General features: G+C 53.4%; 2 protein-coding genes across 2 annotated transcripts in view; both read left to right on the top strand.

Annotated features, from left to right (window-relative positions):
- The window catches only part of PLA2G6 (phospholipase A2, group VI (cytosolic, calcium-independent)), a 14,754-nt gene extending 6,971 nt beyond the window's left edge, over positions 1–7,783 (top strand). The window contains exons 8-16 of the mRNA XM_009881833.1: positions 277–429; positions 2,062–2,152; positions 2,858–3,021; positions 3,553–3,703; positions 3,882–4,018; positions 4,663–4,817; positions 5,569–5,736; positions 6,878–6,951; positions 7,476–7,783. Coding sequence (XP_009880135.1) covers positions 277–429; positions 2,062–2,152; positions 2,858–3,021; positions 3,553–3,703; positions 3,882–4,018; positions 4,663–4,817; positions 5,569–5,736; positions 6,878–6,951; positions 7,476–7,617 — 1,235 coding nt within the window. The 3' untranslated portion in view covers positions 7,618–7,783. The remainder of the gene's footprint in view (positions 1–276; positions 430–2,061; positions 2,153–2,857; positions 3,022–3,552; positions 3,704–3,881; positions 4,019–4,662; positions 4,818–5,568; positions 5,737–6,877; positions 6,952–7,475) is intronic.
- Positions 7,784–10,068: 2,285 nt separating this feature from the next.
- On the top strand, positions 10,069–21,363 carry BAIAP2L2 (BAI1-associated protein 2-like 2). Its single transcript, XM_009881835.1, has 14 exons — positions 10,069–10,258; positions 11,246–11,321; positions 11,625–11,711; positions 12,819–12,880; positions 13,474–13,545; positions 14,172–14,288; positions 14,695–14,841; positions 15,319–15,471; positions 15,709–15,838; positions 16,680–16,905; positions 17,852–17,923; positions 18,267–18,447; positions 20,416–20,456; positions 21,288–21,363. Exons 1-14 carry the CDS (start codon positions 10,220–10,222, stop codon positions 21,361–21,363), a joined length of 1,479 nt encoding a protein of 492 aa, XP_009880137.1. The 5' UTR covers positions 10,069–10,219.
- The last annotated feature ends 1,094 nt before the right edge of the window (positions 21,364–22,457 follow it).

Consider the following 22,457-nt stretch of genomic DNA (forward strand, 5'->3'; position numbering starts at 1 on the left):
TGAACCGCCCAGGCGTAAGCAGACACGGGTGGTTCTTCAGTGGCAAGAAGTGTGTGGCACACACCCTTGAAGCTGCACAGCTTTGGGTACCCCTGCTGTGCGCAAGTCCTGCTGCTTGGTGTTAAGGGACAGATACCCAGGACTTGCTTTCCCCTTCCTCAGGTCATTCCAGAGGTTTTATGAGGGTCGGGGCTGCTGTGGATTTAGCAGAGCCCCTGCAGTGTGTGCCTGCACTGATTCTCTTTCTGATCTGTGACTCCCCCTTCGTCACCTAAGGTGCAAACCGGAAAGTGCTTTTAGACCTGCTGCAAACTGTAGGGACCGAACGCTGCCACCCACCCAACCCTGACTCCCCAAGCCTGGCACCATCTGCCGCCTCCTCCTTCCTGGAAGGCCAACCTTCCTCGCGGAGCAGCTCCAACAGCTTAGGTAAAGCCTTCCCTGGCCCTCCCTTGCTCTCCTCCCTTCTTGCTTCACGGTGATGTCTCAGATCTCTTCTTCAGATGGGCCGCGCTCTGGGGACAGTCTCTGTTTCTGATGACTCTGTACTTGTTCAGCTGTTGCAGGATCTTCTCACTTTTCTCTGTTTTTCCCGTGTGTGTACTTTAAACTCTTGTACCATAAACCTGTTTTATAGACCTGACACAATGCAGCTCTGTAAAAAGGAGAGGGAAGACTTATTCCCCTCACCCCTCTGGAAGAGGTGTAGGACTTGGTTGCCTGCATGTACTTTATCCACTGGGTCATGTACAGAAGGGGAGGTACTTTTGCTGGTCTGCCTTGAGGACCTCCCAGTGTCACAAGGAAATTAAAAGCGTTGCTTGTTCAGATCCTGGAGGCCAGCAGCTGGGAGAGGGAAGGGATGAAGGCCAAGGATAAGCGACTTTGGTCACAAGGTTTACGTTATGCATAGGACGAGCGAAACTTGGGATATATGGTTGTGTTGCAGCTTGTGCTCTGTACTGTGCAGACTGTGTGAATAAGCCCACGGGCCTATACTAGGTGCTTGGCTTTCCTCCTTCGGGGAGCTCTGGAGCTTGAGCAGAGGCAGCATGAGGGGTTACGGAGGGGGCAGTGGGTGAGTTGGTGTGGAGGGAGGCTCTGACCCTCGTGAGGGGCATGCAGGCAGGTAACAGCGGCTTCTGGTCCACTTCCCCTCTCAGGTTGGTGGTTTCCTCCCCCCAGGCCTTGGAGTGTGTCCTGTGTCACCACAAATGTCACTGGCTGGTGACACCAGGACTTTCTTCTCGCCATGGCCTTGTGAAGGCAGGCTGCCCCCCCCCAAGTTTCAGCTCTGATGCAGTGACAGAGCAACGCCCTTTTTCATCCTGGACTCTGGCCCTTGAAGAAACTCCTCACCACATTCACTGCCATCCACAGCCACCTTCCAGCCTGGGTGCTGGCAGGAGTATTTAACTTCTCTCCCCCTGTTCTTCTTTTGGTTTCACAGGCTGGCTTCTCACCTAGGCTGGATTGGTGCCCCACACCCAGGGTGGCCTGGGTGTACATCGGCTGCGTGGTAATGACAAGCCACTCTGTCCCCACAGCTCTCCTGCCTAGGTTACCTTGCAGGAGTAGATTTAGGTTTTATCTTATGGCTTGCAGTAAACTGTGTAGTGGACACGCTGCTAGGCTCTGCCTTCTCTCTCACCTACTGTGCTCAGCGTCTGCTTCTACAAATCCTTCGTCTTTGCCAGTGCATCTCCAGCTGCCTGCTCTAAAGGACGGGGTTTCTCCTCTTTGGTGTGGAGTTTAATCCTGGGGGGGTACCTGGTGGCTGTGGGTAAGATGGCTTGTGTCTCCTGCAGGGAGCTTTATTTGATTGGGGAGCTGGATGTTCTTTGTGTGATTATGGTGGAAACGATTTACCGCAGGGGTGGGAGTTTTGGGTACCTTGACCAAGTTTTCTGAGGAAAGAGAGAAAGTAGAAAGAATAATTGAAGGTTTTCTAATTGATCAAGTATAATTTGGTTGACTGATATCTCTGAGGCACGTATCAGAGGGTTCAGGTGGCAAAGTGGTCTCTAATTTTTTTCCTTTTGCATGTTCCTGGCCCTCTAGGGTACAAGGACCTTCTGTATATTTCCACAACGCTCGGGCAGTTCTTGAAGGCACCAGATGTTGTGGACTCACCCAGTGAGGGTAGAAGAAAGTAAGTGAGGAACAGCTTCTGTCCAGGCTCCATGTAGAACTTGAAGGTGAAACCCATGTGTGTGAATTCTCCCTACCGACACCTGGGGATGTGGCATCCTCAGAGCTCATGTTACTTAGTGTCCATTGACCTTGCAGTTTTTGCCAGAACCTTGTGCCTGTTCCTGCCTGCAGCCCTGCAGCTGCCGTGGAGCTAAAGCTCAGCAGGTGAAACCCCTACTCTGTCCTTCCCCTCTGCTGCTGGCCACAAAATACTGTTTTGGCTTTGTGATTTCCCCATCTCCACACACTGCCCTGAGGCTCACCCAGCTCCTTTGCCAGGCTGTGCACTGCCTTGGCAGTGCCTACACCTCACCTTGCATGGAACAGTTGGCACTGAAGTGCTGCTAGCAGGAACTTAGGGCACTCTCCTTTTTATTTATGACACAATATACATTACTGCATAGTAAGGCACTTGGATGCGTTTTTGGCTTTTGAATGTCTCTCTGCTGTAGAGGTTAGAGATGGCTAAAAATGCAAACAGTGGCGCACCAGCTCTGACAAGGCATATCTGGCCAGGTCCAGTCTTATTTGCATCTGAGGAAGCACCGCTGGATTTATTTGTTCACTGACTACGCTCTCCGTAGCGGTGTTTTTGTTATCATGGTGTGCTGTGATTTGTAAGCTGTCCCGCAGCTCCCAGTCACGTGTGTCTGTCTCTCTCCAGTCATGACCGCCTCCTGTGCCTGGATGGAGGGGGCATCCGGGGCCTGGTGCTCATCCAACTCCTCCTGGCTATTGAAAAGGCTGCGGGTCGTCCCATTCGGGAGATTTTTGACTGGATTGCGGGAACGAGCACTGGGGGGATCTTGGCCTTGGCTATTGTACACGGTGAGGACAGTGCAAATAATGGGACCCTTCTTGCTCCTGTGGGCTCGATCACTCCTCTGTGGGGAGCGGATATGGGGTGGGAGCTGCCTCTCTGAGTCCCAACTGAGATTTGTTGTCCCTGCCAGAGAAGGGAAGGGGTGTTTGTTAATGAAGGAAAGTGTAGACCTGGCTTTGCGCTCGCTTCTCACGTCAGCTGACCTTGAGCAGCTTTCTGGGTTTTGGGAAGCATGTGATGGCAGAGTGCAGTATTCTGTTCTTCCTGCTCTCTCCATGGGGGTTTTTATGGCAAGGTGATGGGCACTTTCTGGTAGTGGGAAACAAAGCTCCAAGCTTGCCCTTTCTCTTTTAATCCTTCCTAGTCATACTGCTGAGGTCTGAGCAGATGACAGGCATCCTGGGAAGGGGATGGAATTGGGAGTGACTCCTCCCATCTCCCCGCTTGTCCTGGAGAGTCCCATCTCTGATGTGCTGTTTGTTCTGCCTGCCCTTCCTCTCACCCCCTGCTCCTGCCGATGCTGTTGCCCGTCTCAGGGAAGTCCATGGACTACATGCGCTGCCTGTACTTCCGCATGAAGGACATGGTGTTCCGGGGTTCTCGGCCCTACGAGTCGGAGCCCCTGGATGAGTTCTTGAAGAAGGAATTTGGGGAAAACACCAAAATGACAGATGTCCAAAAACCCAAGTAAGTCCTGCCTGGGGCTGCACTGGTTGATGCTCTCCTGAGTATGCTCTAGACCCCTCAGCAGAGATGCTCAACCTCTCCTTAGGTCAGATCTGGAGGAGTGTGATGTGCAGACTATTGAAGCCATAAGTATATTTTTTTCTCCATTTTATGCATTCTGTCACGTCCTTTTTCCCAGGGTTATGGTGACAGGGACATTGTGTGACCGGCAGCCAGCTGAGCTCCACCTTTTCCGGAATTACCCCGTACCAGAGACAAAAACCTCCACTGAATACAAGACGAGCGCATCTTTCAAACCACTCACTCAGCCAGAAGGTAAATGCTGGCACACAGCAGTCCAGCTGGTTGGCAGAGGAGGGGGCCATCCCTCAGAGACACGTGATTTCCTGTTCTTCCTCCCATTGCTCTGAAAATCGGGGTGTCCCAGCAATGGCTTGTCCCTGATCTTGACTTGTAGCTCGGTCCTAGTGATGGTTCCCTTTTCTCTTCTCTCCTCCTCCCTTGGCTTCTCTTGTCGTAGGAACAGGGGCTGGCTAGCGAGGTTCATGAACAAGGGGTCTGCTAGAGGAGTCCTGGATACAGTCAGTACTTTTCCCTGGGCTCTCAGGAGCAGATTAATATGGAAAAGCTGTGTTATTGAAGCATGCAGCTGCCCCCAGCTTGCTGCTTGCTTTGTTTAGCAAACGTAACTGGTTCACCATCAAAATAGCAGCAGTGAAGCTGGTAGAGAGTGAATTTGACCCAGGTTATGTAGAAAGTGGTGAGAACATCTTTTAAAGCCCCCCAGAATAATCCTGTGCATCCAAGCGGAGGACTTACTGTTGGGAGAAAGAGGCACAACTATCTAGGGCAGGGTCTTCTGGGACTGCAACCCCTTCTGCTTTGTGTTGGCGAAGGCGGGGTGGTTCTTGCGCAGAGGAAAGTTGCTGCAAGAGGCCGTATGCTTTCTCTCCCTCCAGACCAACTTGTATGGCGCGCTGCCCGCTGCAGCGGTGCAGCCCCCACTTATTTCCGGCCAATAGGCCGCTTTCTGGATGGCGGGCTGTTAGCCAACAACCCGACCCTCGATGCCATGGCGGAGATCCACGAGTACAACAAGACGCTGATCAAAAAGGTGAGGGAAATCATAGCCCTGACTGGTAACCGGGGCTTTATCCGCTCCACTGAGCCTTCCTTGAAGGGCAAGAGGATTTGGGAACGGATGCTTCTGTAGTGGATAAACAAGTTAGTAGTGCAGCGCCCTGGGAGGGAGTGTATGGAGGGGGATACGTGTCAGGAATGGTGGCTGACAGGTGAAATATCTCTTCTGACAAGGGTGTGAGATGGGGAGGCAGCCCCATCAGCCTGTCCTTGCTGCTTTGAGCAATGATGATTCAGTTGACGGTTGTGTGTGTATCTTGACGCAGCTCTGTGGGGCCTTTTCCTGCCCAAAAATAAATGGATAAGACAATAGTAGGGCACTCCACAAGGCTGAAGAGTGAATGCCTTCTGTGGTGTGGCAAGTTCCTCAGAAAGATGACTAACTACTGGCAGCTACTGCTCCCTGTAGCTGAAAGGGGAGCTGTGTTGCCAAAATGACTGAAAGAGTTAGACTGTGTCACAGTCATCTGGTCCTCGGAGTCATCTTTGGGGTGATCCCATGAGTTCGGGTGCAGCCAGGGTTGCAAGGGACAGGACAGTGGAACTGTTGAAGTCACGTGGATGATACCTGTCTCACCTAGGCAGTAATAAAGGGGGAGGACAGGAGAGAGAAAAGGCTACTAAGCCTTTTGCCTTGGCTTTCAGAGCTTCCCCAAGACGGCTGTGAAAGACATGTTCCACCTTAATTGTTGGTCCTTGCAAACAAATCTTTTGTTTGTCCACAGGGTCAGAGGCAGGAAGTAAGAAAACTGGGGTTGGTGGTCTCCCTGGGGACAGGGAAGCCTCCGCAGGTCCCGGTGAGCTCTGTGGATGTTTTCCGCCCCTCCAACCCTTGGGAGCTGGCGAAGACCGTCTTTGGGGCCAGGGAGCTTGGCAAGATGGTGGTGGATTGTGTGAGTACTGGGAGGAGGGGATGGGGGAAGACCCCTGGGGCTGCTTGCAGGGAGGCAGCAAAGGTTTCCAGTCTTCAGCTGCTTCCTTATAGAAGAAAATTGTACTTCCTTGGAACTGCTCTGACCACAGCCAGTTCAAGGAATGGATGTAGTGGGTAACCTAAGAATTGTGGGAGCACAGAAGATCTGAAGTCCTGTCTGCCTGTTTGGGGTTTCAAGTGCCAAGGGAGGTGCAGTTCCTTCAGCTGTAAAGAGCTAAGGCACGTGAGAGCTGAGGACAGGGTGGTGGTCGGTGACCCCTAGGAACGTTTGTAGGTATGAGTTCATGAAACTCAGTATCTTTCCAGGGAGCATTGATTATCATCTGAACAACCTGGACCAAAAAAAAAATCAAGCTTCAGGAAACAGCAATTAATTTTTCTTTGGAAAATCTTTATCCCCACTGGGGAAATTAGCAAATGCTAGAGAAGTGGGAGTATCACTAACAAAAAGCAGTAGTTCAGAGCTGTGGTTAGGAGTGTGTAATAGGAATATGTTCTTGAATGCTTCAGAAAGAAGTTCATTAAATGTTGTACCTGAAAACACTCCAAATGAATGATCATAACTGAAGTTTTGACTGTAAACTTTACTCTGTTGCTTTATGTCCTATTAGCTTTCTAAAGCCAGAAAATACCCAGACGTCCCTCTGCTTCCCCTGTCTTTTATTTCAGGGCTCTAAGGGAAGCTGTCCCAGGATAGCCCAGAAAGCCTCCAGTTAATCACAGGCTCTACTGGTGCTGGGCTTGGACAGAAATGGATAGGGATGAAATCCCAAGGAGGCTGTGATTCAGATCATCCTGGGGGTTTCTTTAAGGGAATCCCCTCAATGCTGTGATGGATGGAGAATCTGTAGGGTGCAATTCTTTGTCTCCCAAGGATCAGGAGTACTGTTCTTATATTAAAACAAACAAACAAAACAAAACAGCAAAAAGTCACCCCAGTCTTGGTGGTGAACGTTTCCATACAGGATGCACTTGCTCCTGGTTTTTCCTCTCCCTCTGTGGCTTGCACAAGTTCGACTTGGTGCCAAGGGAGCCTCTTGCAGGCAGGGGGAGAGCAGTGTGACAGTCAGGCTCTAACTCTGGGACTGTTTCTCCCGCAGTGCACTGACGCAGATGGCCCAGCTGTGGATCGTGCCAGGGCCTGGTGCGAGATGACGGATGTCCCGTATTTCCGGTAGGAGCTTCCTTTCCTCTCTCTGCACAGACCTATTTTGATCCCTCTCACTTCAGACCTGGCTGTGGCATGCGTAATCCCAAATAGTGTCCCCTCCAGAGGCATGCCTGCCCAGACCCGTCCCCCTGCCCCCTTTCCTCCTGCCTCAGTGACATATCGGAGGATGCCATGGCCCAACAGTGGACCGAGCACACCTTTTCTGGCGTCAGTTAGTGGGATCTCTGGGGATGCTGTCTAACAGGGTCCTTGGGGGATGCGCGTCCTGCCCTGTTCCACCACGCACAGTGTGTTTTGGCACTCATGCCTTACTTAAGCGGTGCAGTTGCTGAACTATGGCTCAGCCTTGAGTGCGGCTGGGTCTTGAAGGAGGGGGAAGGCTTCTCCTCTGCAAGCCTGCTAGATAGGGGCAAGCGAACACCCGGGACAGCGGGAGCCACTTTGCACAAGTCTTGTGCTTGGCAGGCTCGCTGCCTTGTCACATGCGTGTCTGTGACCAGCTGGTGATGCTGTCTTGCCAAATGCAGGCTCAGCCCTCAGTTGCACACGGAGGTGATGTTGGACGAGGTGAACGACACCGTGCTGGTGAACGCTCTCTGGGACACCCAGCTTTACATCTACCAGCAGCGGGAGCAGTTTGAGCAGCTGGTGCAACATCTCTGCCGATGACTGACCTGGGGGGTCCTGTTCAGCATCCCCACGGCAAGGAGCAGAAGACACTGAAATGGCTCCGATTTGCCCTTGAACCAAGACGCTGAGGTGGGGGAGGGACTACTACTAATAATAATGAGGAATTAATGATACTTAATAGACAACAGCACACATATACATGTATTGCAGGACACACCCGTGTATTCCCGGACAGCTGTGAAATGCTGACAGGTACTTTCATGCCATAGCCCCATCTCTGCTGCTGTGCTCGGTTTTGCTGCTCTGCTTTCTGACCGTACAGCCCTTCCCAGAAGCCAGAGCCCCCACCTACCCGTCTTGAGCTGTATCAGCGGGAGTCTGTCTCCTGTCTGTGCAGCACCTCCACTGACAAAGCACCATGCACCTTCCCACATCACAGAATAGGCCCGGGCCAGATAAAGGTTCAGCGATTACTTGGCCCGCTGGAGCCGAGGTGTTTCGGAGTGTGGGCAAAAGGGATTATTCTTCCCTCAACGCACCCAGTTTGAAGGGGAGCTGAAACGCTGCAACTTTCCGCCGTAGATGTGACGCAGAATGATGTGAATGGCCTTGGGAGAAGGGGGAACCTTTCCTGAGCCGTTTGTTGTCTGTAGCACCTTCCTCTTTCCCCTCCGAGATGGGCTGGCAACGTCGGTACTGACTGTGCCCAGGGTGGGAGCAGACCACCCCAGAGACTCTTTTGTGCTGCCTGACTTGCTGTGTTACTCTTTGCTCAAGGGCTGAGACGTGAAAGCCTATCTTTACTCGCAGCAAGCTCAAGATGAGGGACAATAGCCTTGGCTTGGTAGAGAGATCGTTTCTCTTTATTTTTAATGTGGAATTGAAATGCTCTGAGATCGGTTCCCACCAAAGAAGCTGACCCTGTGACAATTTGGATTTACTGTTTTTTTTTTTTTTACTGCTGGAAATTCCATTGGGAATGCTACACTACTTGATGTTTCTGCGGTAAATTTTGCATATTTATAAATAATTTATGTATCTATTGGGAGGCGTTTTGAGGAGTAACCTGGAAAACTGAATTCTTAATCATTTGCTTTTGATGGGATGTACCGCTCTCGTGAGCGGTGCTTCTGTGAAAAAACTAACATGACCTGAAATAAAGAGAGGTTTGCATTTGGTTCCATCATGCGGTCTATGGGTGTCTTGTCTCTCTCTCCATTGTGCAAAGTCCCAGAGGGGTTCTGAGCTTGTAGCCTCTGAATTTCTTACAGGTAGAAAATCAGGAATTGGGCCCCTTGAGACACAGGATTATACCCTTTGTATGGGCTGAAGAGGTGAATGGCCTGTCCCTGCTGCCAGCCCTGGGAGCACGTGTGTGGTCTTGAGTGGCTGGTGGTCCCATGAAGTGTGGCATTGCATGCTGGGCTTATCCGTTACAGCCAATGGAGTGGCTTTGTACCCACTCCCATGTGAGAATCCTCTTGGAGCTGGTCAGGCCTAGAAAGAGGAACACTGAAATCCCTCAGGTTACAAATGACAGGAGATGAGGCTTTAATTTTGGTAGCCCTACGTGGATCCTGGACAAGGTAACTGCTGCAAGTCTGCTGGACCTGGTGCCCACTGATTCCAAAAGGACACCACTGGCAGGAGTGTGGGTACTGAGTCATGAATAGGGCTAGAAACTGATTATCTGCCTTCTGATTTTCACTTTCACAAATGAGATTGTGGAATTACAGGGCTGTTAATGTGGAGTAAAGATTTTCTTTTTCCTCCGTAACAGAGGGGACTACCTTCCTGTGGGAACACAAAACCCTACATCTCAAGATGGAGAGAACATGAGCTCCCTTCTGCTTTTTCCCCCTGGGTTGCGTTCTCCCCTTCTCTTTATAAGCCTGCACCGTCCGCAGGGACTTCCCAGCGTGATGCTGTGCTCGGGCTCCTTGCACGCAGGTGGGGAGAGCCGGAGGGTTCAGGCACAAGCTCGTGCCTGCTGGTGGGGCTCATATTGAGACTGGGAGGCTGGGGGAGGCAAAGAGCCAGAGGGCTGAGGCCTGGGGTGGCGGAACAGTGGGCAGGGAAGAGGTGGAACCCATTTTGAGCTCTCTTTATGTTTACCCCCCCCAGTTACTTGCTGCCTGTGATCACAAGCTGATAAGGATCTCCTGACTCGAGGTGCCTTCGTGCGAGAGACCTGAAGATGCTCTGTTAGCACAGCAAGGCTGAGTGAGCCACCTCCGAGCGGTGGCAGTGACAGAGGCAGCGAGCCATAAGGCGGTTACTCTGGCAGGTGGCTGGCTCCGCAGGTGTCAGGGCAGGTGGAGCTGGGTACAGAGCAGGCAATCAATAATTAAAAAGGAGGCGGTCACATGCCCTTGCTGGCTGTCACAGGATTCTTCTCTTCCCAGAGTCTGGTTACTTGCAAAGATCAAGTTCCAGGCTCCTGGCTGGTGAATTATTAAACTCCAGCAGTGCTCCGTTCCCTTTTTTACCACGGCTGTGTCTTCCTGCTGTCCTACCTTGCCAGCGACGGGCTCTTTCCATCCAGCTGGCTCTGCAGAAGCAGAGTCCTCCGGGCTGGTATAGCACCTTGTGCTCTCCTTTGCTCCTTGCTTCATCATAGAAAAAGGAAAAAGCTCTGGAGATGGACCTGTCCTACAGATCCACCATCTCCATCTATAAGGTAAGTGCCGACGCCAGAGGCTGCTACTGTCTGCATAGGGGAGATGCGCGGGTGGGAGGAGAGCTGTTTTCTGCCAAAGGCTCCCTTGAAGGGTGGACAGCCGAGGGCTGGATCCATCCCCGGGCTGAACTACAGCAGCTCCTGTGGGCTCTGGGCTGTGTTTGAGAGCAGACCGCTGGCAGGAGGGGGAGGGTGGTGTGGCACCCAAGGCAGATCCGTGAAAGGAACTGGGCAACCAGGGTGGTTTGGATATGGGGCATGTTTATGAAGGGTGACATGCCTTGGTTGCTGGTAGGAAGCTGGAGCTCAGTCAGCTGTTTTCCCCTTTGCTGGAAAAAGCAGCCTGATCTCACGAAGGCTTCCCTACGCACATCGGTGCTGCACCAAGGTGGGGAGGGCTGGGAGAAGGGGGAATTGCTTATTCTACCCCCTGGTCTGCTCTGCTGCTGGCAATAAACACCTTTGATACATAGAGGAGGTAAGAGCGGAGAGGCTGGTCTGAAGCAATCCATCCCTTCTCTAAGGTGCCGAGTCTGGCAGTGCACTGTATCCTGGCCAGGAAAAAGTCGTGTTCGTGCCTGGATAAAAAGCAGTGGCCCTCACCCCAACAGGCTCGGGGATGAGGGAAAAGGCTGCTCAGATCCCCTTGCAGTTACTCCCCCGTTTGCAGTGAGTGTGGGGCCTTGGGAGAAAGCCATTTTCAGGTGACCACTTGGCTCTCCAGGAAGCTACCTTGCCCTCTGCCATTGCTCCTCTCCCAGCTGGTTGGAGAGGACTCAGGGCAGCCGAAGGTCGCAGCTACCTCTGATGCAGGGAGCTGACTTGGCGCTTGGCCGTACATCACCGCGCAGCCATCCAGCGTCGTGGCTGGGGGAGATCTCTGCATCCCTGCTGCACTCAGCCGAACCACAGCGGGAGGGCATCGACCTGCTGAGGTCTCTGGGACGTGGGGAAGACTGACGTTAACGTGTTTCTGCCTGGCCACAGAGTATCCTGGAGCAGTTCAACCCTGCGCTGGAGAACCTGGTGTACCTGGGAAATAACTACCTGCGTGCCTTCCACGGTGAGTGGGGTACCGCATGGCCTGGGCTCCAGACTGTGCTGCAACATCTGTCCTGGGCACCAGCTGTGCCGTCACCCAGAACAAGGCTGCTGGTCCCCTCCTATGACTTGTCCTGAGCTGCTCTTTGGCACTCTTCTCCTGCTTCTGGATCCACTGCTCTTATGAGGCACAGATGAGGACAAACAGGGTACCCTTGCCTATAGGGGAGGTACCAGGGGGTGGCTGTCCTGTGTACTGCTTGTTGGGGCTGGTGATGGTGGGAAGGCAGGCCAGATCCTTACCTCCCCTCTCCTCTTCTCACAGCATTATCCAAAGCGGCTGAAGTGTATTTTAAGGCAATCGAGAAGATTGGGGAGCAAGCGCTGCAGAGTTCCACCTCACACATGCTGGGTAAGGCTCTCCTGCTCGCCATCCTCTGCCCCGTGATGAGCCACAGCTACGTTTTTTTGTCATTCCCCCCTTAGCTCGTCCCTTTCTAGGTATTGGGGGAAGGAAGACAGCTCCTGTAAATGGTGTCTCACAGTGCCTGGCCCTGTCCAGGCAGTAAGAGTCAAATTTATTGTATATCCTTGAATAACCCCAAGGCCCAGCACTCTCCCCTGTACCTTTCTGAGACCAACAACTGAGCGCAGCTCCTGGGATGGACCTCCAGTGATGGACCTCTCATGGAAACCAGTCCTTGCTGAGGCATTCTGCCCTGAGAGTTGAAGTTTTCATCTTGGAGGAACATTTTGCTCCTCATTGCACATGTGAGGGAAAAGCTGGAGAGCACGGACTGACAACAGCTGATGAGGTGGTGTCCTCCTGAGCCTGCAGTCTGTCCTCCTGAGCCTGCAGTCAGCTGAAACGGCAGCTCAGAGCTGAGGGGCTTACACTCAGCAGCGCAAATAATTCTGCAGCCTAATGACAGCAGCTGAAAATATGTTCAGGGAGCTGCTCTGATACTTAGCATTTTAGTAAAAATCTTCCAGCAGATGTGTCCCTTCTGCAGAGTCCTACCATCATCTGCACGGCTCACTCTTATGCTCCCTGTCATCAGTGTCTTCCCTTCACGGTTTCATACTACCAACACGGGTGCAGCGGGACTGCACACAGCATTGGCAGCGAGTGCTGTAGCTTCGTTCCTGTAGGACAGCCAGAACCGTGCACCGTAGCTGGGGCGCCGTTGGGGATGGAAATGGGCCTTGTAGGGGCAGTGGCAGAGCAGAAACCCAGCACCTGGAGCCCATGGCAGAGCCGAAGCTGCCTGCCGGCACCTGGGGCTGTAGCAGTGCTGGTCTGGCAGCTTTGTGGGCTGGAGCAATCCCATGTTGGCAGTGCCTGGGGAGTGATGGTGGAGCCTGGGGAGAAAGGCTACCAGCCTCTCTCAGGGTGCAGAGAGCAGTGTGTTGCGATATCTGTTGGACTTTCAACGCCCGTATATCATCACCCTGAGTTGTATTCTACACAGAAATGGCCGTGGAATTTTTCTACCCTCTCCCGTCTTTTTCCCTGAAGGTGAAATTCTGATGCAGATGTCCAACACGCAGAGACTCCTGAGCTCTGATCTAGAAGTCGTGGTGAGTGGTTTTCCTGGGGGCTGGTGCAGGTGGGGGGAAAAAGGGACTTCCTTAACCACAGCATGCTGGCATTTTGCCCGATTTGCCCCATCTCCTGCCCTCTGACATGCCTGCTGGCAGGTGCCTGCCTCCCTGCTGTCCCTGCTGTGTATGACAGAGGTGTGTTACAGAGCTGGCATGCCCAGAGCCTGGCTGTTGTTCAATGTTTGGTGCTGTTGGTGGACTGTCACCACCTCTCCTCAAGTGTGGTGGCAGATGTGCAGTAGACTGAGCAATGCCTGGCTCTGAAGATGTGGTGAGGCCATCCTCTCTTTTCCTGGGTGGCAGTGGTGGGACAGGAGTGGAAGGGACGCTAACCCTTCCAGATACTGCTGTTCGTGCCTGTGCTGAAACTCAGGGGTTAATGGTCCGGTGGGTGCTGAGTGCCCACCCCCAGGCTGCAGGGCTCCTCCATGTAGTCCTAATGTGCCCGTTTCTGGCTTCTGTATGAGGTCTAGGTGGCAAAGGAGTCACTCGCTCTGTGGGCTTTGCAAGCCACCCCTTCACCCCATATGATGAAGGGATGAGGGTGATGGCTCCTTTGCCTCTTCCAGGCTCAGACCTTCCACGTGGACCTGCTGCAGCACATGGAGAAGAACACCAAAATGGACGTGCAGTTCATCAGCGTGAGTGATGAACTCCCTTCTCCTGCACAGCCCTCCTCATTTCCCTCTGCCCTCCACCCAAGGGCTTTTGCTTGAGCTCTTGAGGTGTTTCCTCAACTTTCCTCAGCAGGAGTTAGGGGGGCTTATTTTCTTCTCCCATTATGGACCAAACCCACAGTAGTTTGGTTGATGATGGAGGGCTAAAGAGGGCAGACAGCTGTTCTCCTTTGTGCAGCGGGACTTGCTGAATGCTTCAACAGGGCTGAGAGAGTTGGCATCCCAAAAGCAGAATTCCCAGCTTCCCTGAACCACAGCCTCTGAATAGGTGTGGGTCCAGTGCTGTTGTGGCCCAGCTGGCCATGCTGGTGGGTAGTGTCACGGAGGGAGACAGACAGAGACCTGGGGGCTTGCTGCCAGTGCAGGGGGAGCTGGGCACCAGTTCTTGCTCCTGAGATCCTGAGACTCATTAGCACTCTGGGATCCTTCAAAATGAAGAGAAAGGTAAAGAAAGACTTTATAAGAGGTCCAAGGGAAGCCTGATTTCAGAGGGACTCAGTTACTCAACCGCCCATCAGAGCAGGACCCTTGCTGCATCACAGTGTGGTTGGGTCTCTGTTTCCTCACCCAGCCTGGTTTGTCCCTGGCAGGAAAGCCAGAAGCAGTATGAGCTGGAGTACCAACGCAGAGCCACCAACCTGGATAAGTGCATGGCAGAGCTGTGGAGAATGGAGAGGGCCCGTGATAAAAATGTCCGGGAGATGAAGGTGAGCAGTGACTGCAGGAAGGGGAGTTGGAAAAAGAACTGGATGATTTCTCTGGAGTCAGGGCTGGTTTCTAAGCAACCTTGTCCTTCCTTAAAAGCCAAGGTGTTGGCCCCAACGTTCAAAAGGCAGCAGGCTTATCTGGAAAGGAGGAAACTCTTTTTCTACAGGGTGCTGCTGACCTGTGGTACTCAGTCCTGCCAAGCCCTTTCCTCATTTAGCAACCCTCAGTGTGCAAGGACTTAATCCCTGGCACTCTGCTCTAGCTCGTCTGTGCTGCTCCAGCACTTTGAGTGGACTGGGAAGCTGGTAGACATGATGACCTGTTTCAACCCTTCCCTTGCCGTGTGTGAGCCCACTCAGATGGATTTATGCTGATCCCTTCCTTCCTCTTTCCCCTGTGGTCCAGGAGAACGTGATGCGACTGCGCTCAGAGATGCAGGTGTTTGTCTCTGAGAGCCAGAGGGAGGCTGAGCTGGAGGAGAAACGCCGCTACCGCTTCCTGGCTGAAAAGCACCAGATGCTCTACAACATTCTCCTCCAGTTTTACAGCAGGGTACGGCCCTGGTGTGCCAGGGAGTGGAGCTGAGGGAGTACCAGCATGGCTGAAGGAGGGCCATGCAGGCAGGAGGGAGCAAGGGCTGAGCCGCTCCTTGGGTGAAGGCAGCATCTCTGCATGGACTGGGTGGGAAATTTTATTTCCTTTCTTGCTGTGGAGTCTAGTCTGACTGTACTGGGCTGGGAGAGCACGGCCAGCGGTGAGGGTGGTGCTGACATGGTGTTAGTTGGCTGTGTGGGCGATGGGAGAGGGAAGGGTGACGTAGGTGTTTATGGCAGGGTCATTGGGACCACGGGGTCTCTGATGGAGGGTGCCATCCTAGAAATTCACTCTCCTGGGGCTCTGTTTAGCTATTCCCACAAACATTATTGTGGGGAGGACCTGGTCTCTAATCTAATGCACGTGGCAGCCCTCAGCTCCCTCTTTAGCTGTTCTACCCTGTCTATCACCCCTTCTTTTTCCCTCTCTCCCCAGGCACGGGGCATGATCCAGACCAAGACTCCACAGTGGAAGGAGCAGCTGGAAGCCAGCCGCAACCCGTCAAACAGCCACTCACAAGGTCTTCTCACGGCCTCCCACAGCCAGGGATATCCGTCAGGCCGGCTCACCCCCACCCACCTCGAGATGGTGAGGAGCCCATGGACAGCCTCTGCCTTGGCAGTGGCGAGGCTGCAGAGCAAGGCCTGTGCTTGGCCGACTGTGGTATTTGCTGTGTCCCTTCCTGGCCCAGACGAAGGGAAGCATGTGTATGGCTGCAATGGGGGAATGTGTTGGGTTTGGCTTTCTGAGAGGGACTGGGTATCTCTGAGAGCATGTCCCACTTGATGCAGGCCCTGTGGATTCAGTCTCCTTTCCTTCCAACAGCCCCAGAGACCCCTTGTTTCTCCCATGACTGGGAGTAGATCCAGTGTCTTATCTCCGGAGCCTCCAGAAATGAGACTGTCTCCTCAATCAGATTCCCCCAGGCAGCCACTGCGGCGGACACCATCAGCAAGTATGATTCATGTCCAGGAGAAAAACTGGGGAGACACACAGTGGTTGGGCCTCTCTGGGAGCAGGGTTGGCTTTGGGGAGGGACCACAGCTCTATCAGACTACCAGTCCTCAGCCACATCACTGGGCATGGTGAGAGGACAGTGCGTATGGGAGCTGGGGAGGGCAAGGTTGAGTGAAGCAGAGGGTGAGCTCAGTCTTCAGAGAAGGGTCCATCCAGGACAAGGCCAGGTTTCCTGGCTGGCTGCATGAGGAGGGGAACCCACAGGTGTGTAATTTTCAAGGCTCCTTGAACCATGAGATCTGGTTCTTACTGGAGTTCCCATTTTGGTAATGCACCTTCCCTTGCTCTACCAGATTAAATATTACCCTGCCCTACGAAACCCAGCCAGTTACCTTATGTCTCACCTGCTTTTGCTTCCTGAAAGTGTTAAAAAAACCCCCAAACAAACAAAAGAAAAAAACCAAAAAACAAACAAAAAAAAAAAACAAACCAAAAGAAAGAGTGGGGAGAGAGGAAAAAGACTCAAATTTTCGGTTGCTCTGGCAGGGTTGGGAAGAGGGACATCAGCCAGATATTTAGCAGGCAGTGCCTGTGCCCTAGACATCTGGCCAAAGAGGACATAGTGCAAAGCAAGTAGTTTCAGCTTGGGTTGATATTCTTCTGCAAGATGAATGTTTTACCCTTTCCCATGCTATGCCCTGCTCTCTGCCTACAGAGAAAGGCCATCTACTCCTCTAGGAGAATTATTTGACTGGGGAAGTGTGGGTGTCTTCGAGGCAGCATAGGTCTTGCAGGAGGATGCCGGGCTCCAGCCAGACACCTCTGATGCCTCCTTGCAGGTTTGCTCCCTACTGGCCGTACCTCCCGTTCGGGTTCCTTTGGAGAGGCCAGCAGCGGCAGCGAAGGCAGGAGGAGGACCGGCATGGTGAGAGTGCAGGCTATCGTGGCCCACATGACGGGTGCCAACCGGACGCTGCTACGGTTTGACCCCGGGGATGTCATCACGGTGCTGATGCCGGACGCACAGAATGGCTGGCTGTATGGCAAGCTGGAGGGCTCATCAACGTACGTGACTTTGGTGCCGTAAATTGGCCTGGTGTGGGCTTGTCAGGTCTGGAGCTGGGAGGCTTAAATCCAAAACTGTGTCCCTCTTCCCCTCCTGGTATGGCCTGGGCAACTATGTCTCAGCCACCATCTGGGTGGGACATCGCCATGTCATGTCTTGTGCTTAGCACGGGGGTTCTCCAAGCAGAGAAGATGCGGTGGGACAGGGTGAGCGTGGATGAGCTGCCTGAGAAGGCTCCAGGGGCTGTGGGTGTAAGGACCAGGGATGCAGTGACCTCCTCCCAGCTTGCGTGACTGAGTGACTCTTGTCATGGGACCCAGCTCAGGGCCATGAACTGCTGGAGTTACCTGAGAGGCCCAGCGTTTCTCAGCTCACACCACAACAGCCACCGCACCCTCCAGCACAGACAGGGCATGGAAACTGCTGCACCCACCGCTTACTGAATTACTCCCCATGGCGCTGCCGGCCAACACCTGTTTGCAAAACAAACACGGCATCCCTGCACCATGCTCTGGAGGGAAGCTCATGCTCAGATGTAAGATGAGCAAGAGCAGTGCCTTTCTTTTTGGGGGGGATTTCTGGGGTGGAGCTGCTTTGCCCTGAGGAGAAGGGATTTCCACAGCTTCCTTGTGCGCTGGCCTTGGCCATCGCGCTCAGTCAGAACGTCTCTTCCTGGATTGCACAAGCGTTACTCCCCGGAGCAGGAATTTTGCACAGCCTCTGAGATAAGCTAGTCCTGCTCCAAGCTCAACGGCTGTCTCGCAATAACCGCGTGCTCCACCTGGGGGTGAAAGATGTACAGAAACCCTGTCACATGAGGTAGCGGCAGCAGCGGCTTGGTTGATGTGTGGGATGGGTGTAGATCAGGAGTGCTTGGCAGCTGGATCTGAAGAGCCACAAACCATGGTTGCCTGGACCTCATTCGTCTCTGCTTCTGTGCCTTAGACGCGGCTGGTTCCCCGAAGCTTATGTCAAGCCTCTGCAGGATGCGAGGGAGATGGAGGAGACAGCCACCAGGTAACAGGAGAGCAATCAGCCAGGCAGGAGCTGGAATGGCTCCTTCTAGGTTGCTGACACCAGTGGGGTGCCTGTTTGGGGTGTGCCCTGTGGAGAGCTGCAGTGCTCCCATGCTGAAGCATCTGCTGAGAGCCTTGCTGTGCCCTGAGATCTCACAGGCTTACCCTGGATGGCTCGCCTAACATGTGCGGTATCTTCTCAAAGGCGCTTGTGACTGGACCAGTCCAAGCCATGTGTATTTCCTCCAGAGACATCCCAGAGATACATGTTGTGGATAGCACCTGTGATGCTCCCTGTTCCTTGCTCTTTGACTCTCACCCCGCTGTCTTCTCCTCTTGCTCAGGTCCTTCCCACTGCGAAGCAGTCACAGTATGGATGACATCCTGGACCATCCCAACACTCCTTCCTCTAGCAATTACTGGCCTGCTGCTGCCCAGCCCAGTTTGCCAAACCCACCTCCCCTCCCGATGGGTGCCAGCAGTCACCAGAGTGCGGTGGCCACCCCTGTCAGTTCTGGCTCCAAGGTGAGTGCAGGAGGAGTGACTGGTGTGTGTGTGTGGAGTGGGGTATGTCTAACTTTCATCCTCCAAGGCACACCTTTTCTCCATTGGCCTTCTGAGAAAGAAAAACACCTTCCAGATGTTGGTGTGTGATCCCTTTTCTTCCTGACCTAAAGGGTCTTGTTAGCACTGACCTTTCTCACCCAGTCTGTTCCCATGCCACCATGTCTTGGTGGACCTTGCCAGTCGGCTTTGTATGTGAAGATCCGCAGGCTTTCCTCCCTCGAGGGACTGCTTTTCTGCCAGTTCCCTTGTCATTTCTCTCTCTTTTTGCTCACCAGGGGCCCTTCAGTTCAGTTCTTTTCTCCATGACCTCCCAGCCTGATTTCTGGTGGCTCCAGGGCAGCGCCTCTTTCTGCTAATAGTAGGACCATGGAGTGATCAGGCTGGGCTGGGAGTGGGTGACCAGCTAACAGAGATGCCATCCTTCTTCTCCCTTCAAAGAGTGGAGAGGAGTTTCATCGGGCTCCTCTTCTAAAATCAAGCAAACCCGCCTGGATGCAGTCCTGAGTAATGTGCTCTAGGCAATCCTGCTTTAGCAGGGGAGTTGGACTAGATGATCTCTAGAGGTCTCTTCCAACTCTGAAAATTCTGTGATTCTGTGAAGTGTTGGGTTAAAGTCACAGCTGGGGGAGGGGAAAAGCTAGGGGCAAAGGCTGAGGGCACAGCTATTTTGGAGAGCCTTACAACAAGTTGTGTCCAACTGATGGCGTACTGGGAAGGAAATCCTCCACTTATCATTGCTTCCAGCTGTGGGGAGTTGACTGGTGAGGACAAAGTTAAAGTTGAGGACAGTTAAAGGAGAGGACCTGGGAGAGGGAAAAATGGTGCTGCCCATGGGGCATCACTTGCTCAGTCTCAGAGGAGGCTGGGAAACCTCATCTCTGGCCACTAATTCTAGGCCAGTGAGAGGTTGCAAGCAACTGGATGGCTCTAAGGACTGAAAAATGCATCATTTAATTCTTTTTTTTTTTACCTTCATGTCCTGCTCTGTGGTTTCGGGGAGCCTCAGGCTGCACAGCACAGAGGGGAACAGGCTCTGTAGCCAAACCCCGCCTCTGGGTCACTGGTTTCTGTCTGGTCCCAGGACTAGGGTGTAGGGATAGACCTGGGATTGAGCAGTGAAGTGCCTGGAGCATTTGGAGTACCATGGCAGAGTGATTGAGCCTCATCAGAAGTTTGGAAGGACTCAGCCTTGCTCTAAACTTCTGCCCAAGCCATCCTCCAGTTGAGCCAGGAGCAAATGTACGTGTTTGCCTTCCCAACTGTAACACAGACAGCCACATGTGGCTTTCTTGTCTGCCACCAGCTACAGAAACTGACATACTTTAGCAGGCCAGTTGTCACTGATCCTTCACTATCTACTGGCCAAGAATAAGGGCCACAGGGCATAGGTCCATCTTTCTCCATCAGGTTGGTCCACATTTAAGCAGTATGTGGTGTAGGGTAGGTAGCTACAGCTCTTGAGTTCCCCATGGATGCAGGAAACGTGTGAGGGCACTGATGATGAACTCTTTGCCAGAATGTGCGGGCAACATGAGGGGGGCATCTCTGGCTGTGCTGGCAGGGTGCAATGTAGCTCAGAATGTCACTGCTTGCTGTGCTCTTAAGACATGACATTTTGGGGATTTGAGGCATCTCCTTTCTTCCCCAAGACAAAGGGAGATGTCTCAGGGCAATACGGAACCTGTGGTGTATGGACAACCCCCACCACAGAAGTCAGGGTGTTATCTGTAGTGGTGAATTTGTGAGATTATGCAAAGTTTGAATGAATAAGGAGTCAGAGCCCCGTTAGTAGGACTTGGGGTCTTAACTCACTTAAGTGTTTTGTGAAATCTTCCTCTGTGTGTGCAGTGTTTCCTGCCCCACTTTCGTCTCACCATTCCCCTCCCCACCCCGCATCGCTCACTGCTGCCTTTCTTTTCACTGCAGAAATCAGGAGTATTTGAGCAGCCCCCTGAACTCTTCCCACGGTGAGTGAGGCGTGCAGCTGCACTCTGGAATCATCAGGCCGGGGAGGGGCTATTTTTACAATACTATTAATATTTAATCTTTTGGATTATCAAATGTGGGAGTAACAGGGAATGCAAAAGTCTGGAGGAAAGCAACGCATAACCCACCTTCCAGGACAGTAGGTGGGTCCACCAGAGGTGGGCCATTCTAGCTGACTGGGAAGGCTCTCTCCTACCTCTGGCAATACAAGGTAGGGCCTGAGCACCCTGAGCAGATGGCCAGACCTGCATGCTCCTTCTAATCCATCTAGGAAGAGCCACAATAGCAGCTTGCAGCCTGAGTGTGGAGCTACATGATTTGTGCAGCTCCGCCTGCTTGAAAAGCACGGAGGTGGAAGGGACTTGGCTTTTACCTTTGATGAGTCAGGTCTGTGGATCTGAGATTTGCCATAAATCCCTGTTTTCCTTCCCCCTGCAGCTGGGTTGGTGTCTCCATGTTTCTGGCATGGTGCTGCGGCCTCTTTCTGCTCCTTGACTCCTTGCTTGGAGGTCAGGAGCCACAAGTGTAGAGTGCTAACACAAGGGACAGCTTTATGCTAGTGCCCCTTCTTCATCCCATGGAAGAGGGAGGGTGAGAAGCCCTGAGAGGAGCCCAGGGGCACCACACGGGAACCTGCAGCAGGGTGTGTTAAAGAGGGAGAAAACATACTCAGCAGCCAGCTTTACCATGCTCTCCTCCTTGGCATGGTGGCGGCTGTCTGGCAGGACCAAATAGTCTTTGCTTGGTCAACAGGACCCCTGCATGGTCTTTGCAGATTTCCTGATGGTTGCCTGTTTCCTTTCCCTTTCCAGAGGTACCAACCCCTTTGCCACAGTCAAGCTGCGTCCCACAGTCACCAACGACCGCTCGGCACCCATCATCCGATGAAGCAGGGCTGCGGATGGCGGAGAATTTCAGCAGGGAAGGGGGAGGCATACAAGCAATGGGCTGCGACGCCCAGCTGGGCAGCGACCTTGTGCTACCACTCATGGACTGACCTCTCTTTTCCTCTTCCTTCCTCCGGGACGCAGGGACCCATCTTGCCTGGCTGTCTGGCATGCTTTAACCAGTGGCAGATCCCTGCTGCTCTTTTTGGATATCCCTCTGTTCCCCTCCCTGTGTGATGTGACTGTATCTGAGTGGGAGAAGTCTGCTGTTACTGGTGCTGGTGGGCTGGGAGAGGGGATGCTGTTGGTTTGGGAGGTGGAGGGATGGATGGGTAAGATCATCTGTGGTGTGGGGCAGCGCTAGCAGAACAAGGAAGGCAAAGCTTTGCTAGCCCAGCTGTGGCCAGAGAAGGACACTTGCCGAACAGTCCCTTTGCTCCCGAAAAATGAACCCCGAAGGGAGGAGGCCACAAGAAGGCTTCCAGTGCTGTGGTCTGGCTGATGGGGTCTGCAGCGTGCAGCTTTCTGCTCTCAGCCCCTTTGGCAACTGTGTCTGTTGGAAGCAGCATCTACCCCTTCTCATCCCCAGTGCAGACCCTTCCCTTTCTGGGGAGCCCTGGGGCAAAGCAGGGGCAGGAGACAGTGCCCAGCGCCGCTGCCCTGCTCCTTCGCCTGTTGTCCTGTGACAAAGATTTGGGGTTTTTTTAAATAAAATGGAGAGCGCCGCTTCCATAGCTGTCCCAGGGGCTGGGACATCACCTTGGTCAGAGGATGCTGAGGCGTGGGGTCCCCATCAGCACTGGGGCCATGATGGCTGCCTATGTTGAACACTGCTGTGCAGTGGCTCTGGCTAAGGGCAACCTCCAGCCCAGGGGCCCAGGGCAGACATGGAGGGCACCAGGAGGGCTGCACAACCCGCTGCCAGCCACCCCTGGCTCCCCCCAGCGGTCCTGCCACTGGAGGGCAGCAAGCCCCCACTTCTTGGCCACCACGCGTGGGCAAACGGTTGTCCTGAGAGGACAAGGCCTGGCAGCCATCTTCTCCTCACCCAGGCTGTAAGCCCCAGGGGTGCCCCGGGGCTGCTGGGGAGGGGGG

Source organism: Charadrius vociferus, unplaced genomic scaffold (genome assembly GCF_000708025.1).
Source record: "Charadrius vociferus isolate BGI_N301 unplaced genomic scaffold, ASM70802v2 scaffold413, whole genome shotgun sequence".
Taxonomy (NCBI): domain Eukaryota; kingdom Metazoa; phylum Chordata; class Aves; order Charadriiformes; family Charadriidae; genus Charadrius; species Charadrius vociferus.

Bases quoted from the DNA above. Each gene is read 5' to 3' on its own strand.
- BAIAP2L2 (XM_009881835.1), top strand. From the start codon at position 10,220: ATGGACCTGTCCTACAGATCCACCATCTCCATCTATAAG. The intron at 14,842-15,318 runs GTACGGCCCTGG...CTCTCTCCCCAG, and splicing joins TCCTCCAGTTTTACAGCAGG to GCACGGGGCATGATCCAGAC. The intron at 15,472-15,708 runs GTGAGGAGCCCA...TCCTTCCAACAG, and splicing joins CCCCCACCCACCTCGAGATG to CCCCAGAGACCCCTTGTTTC.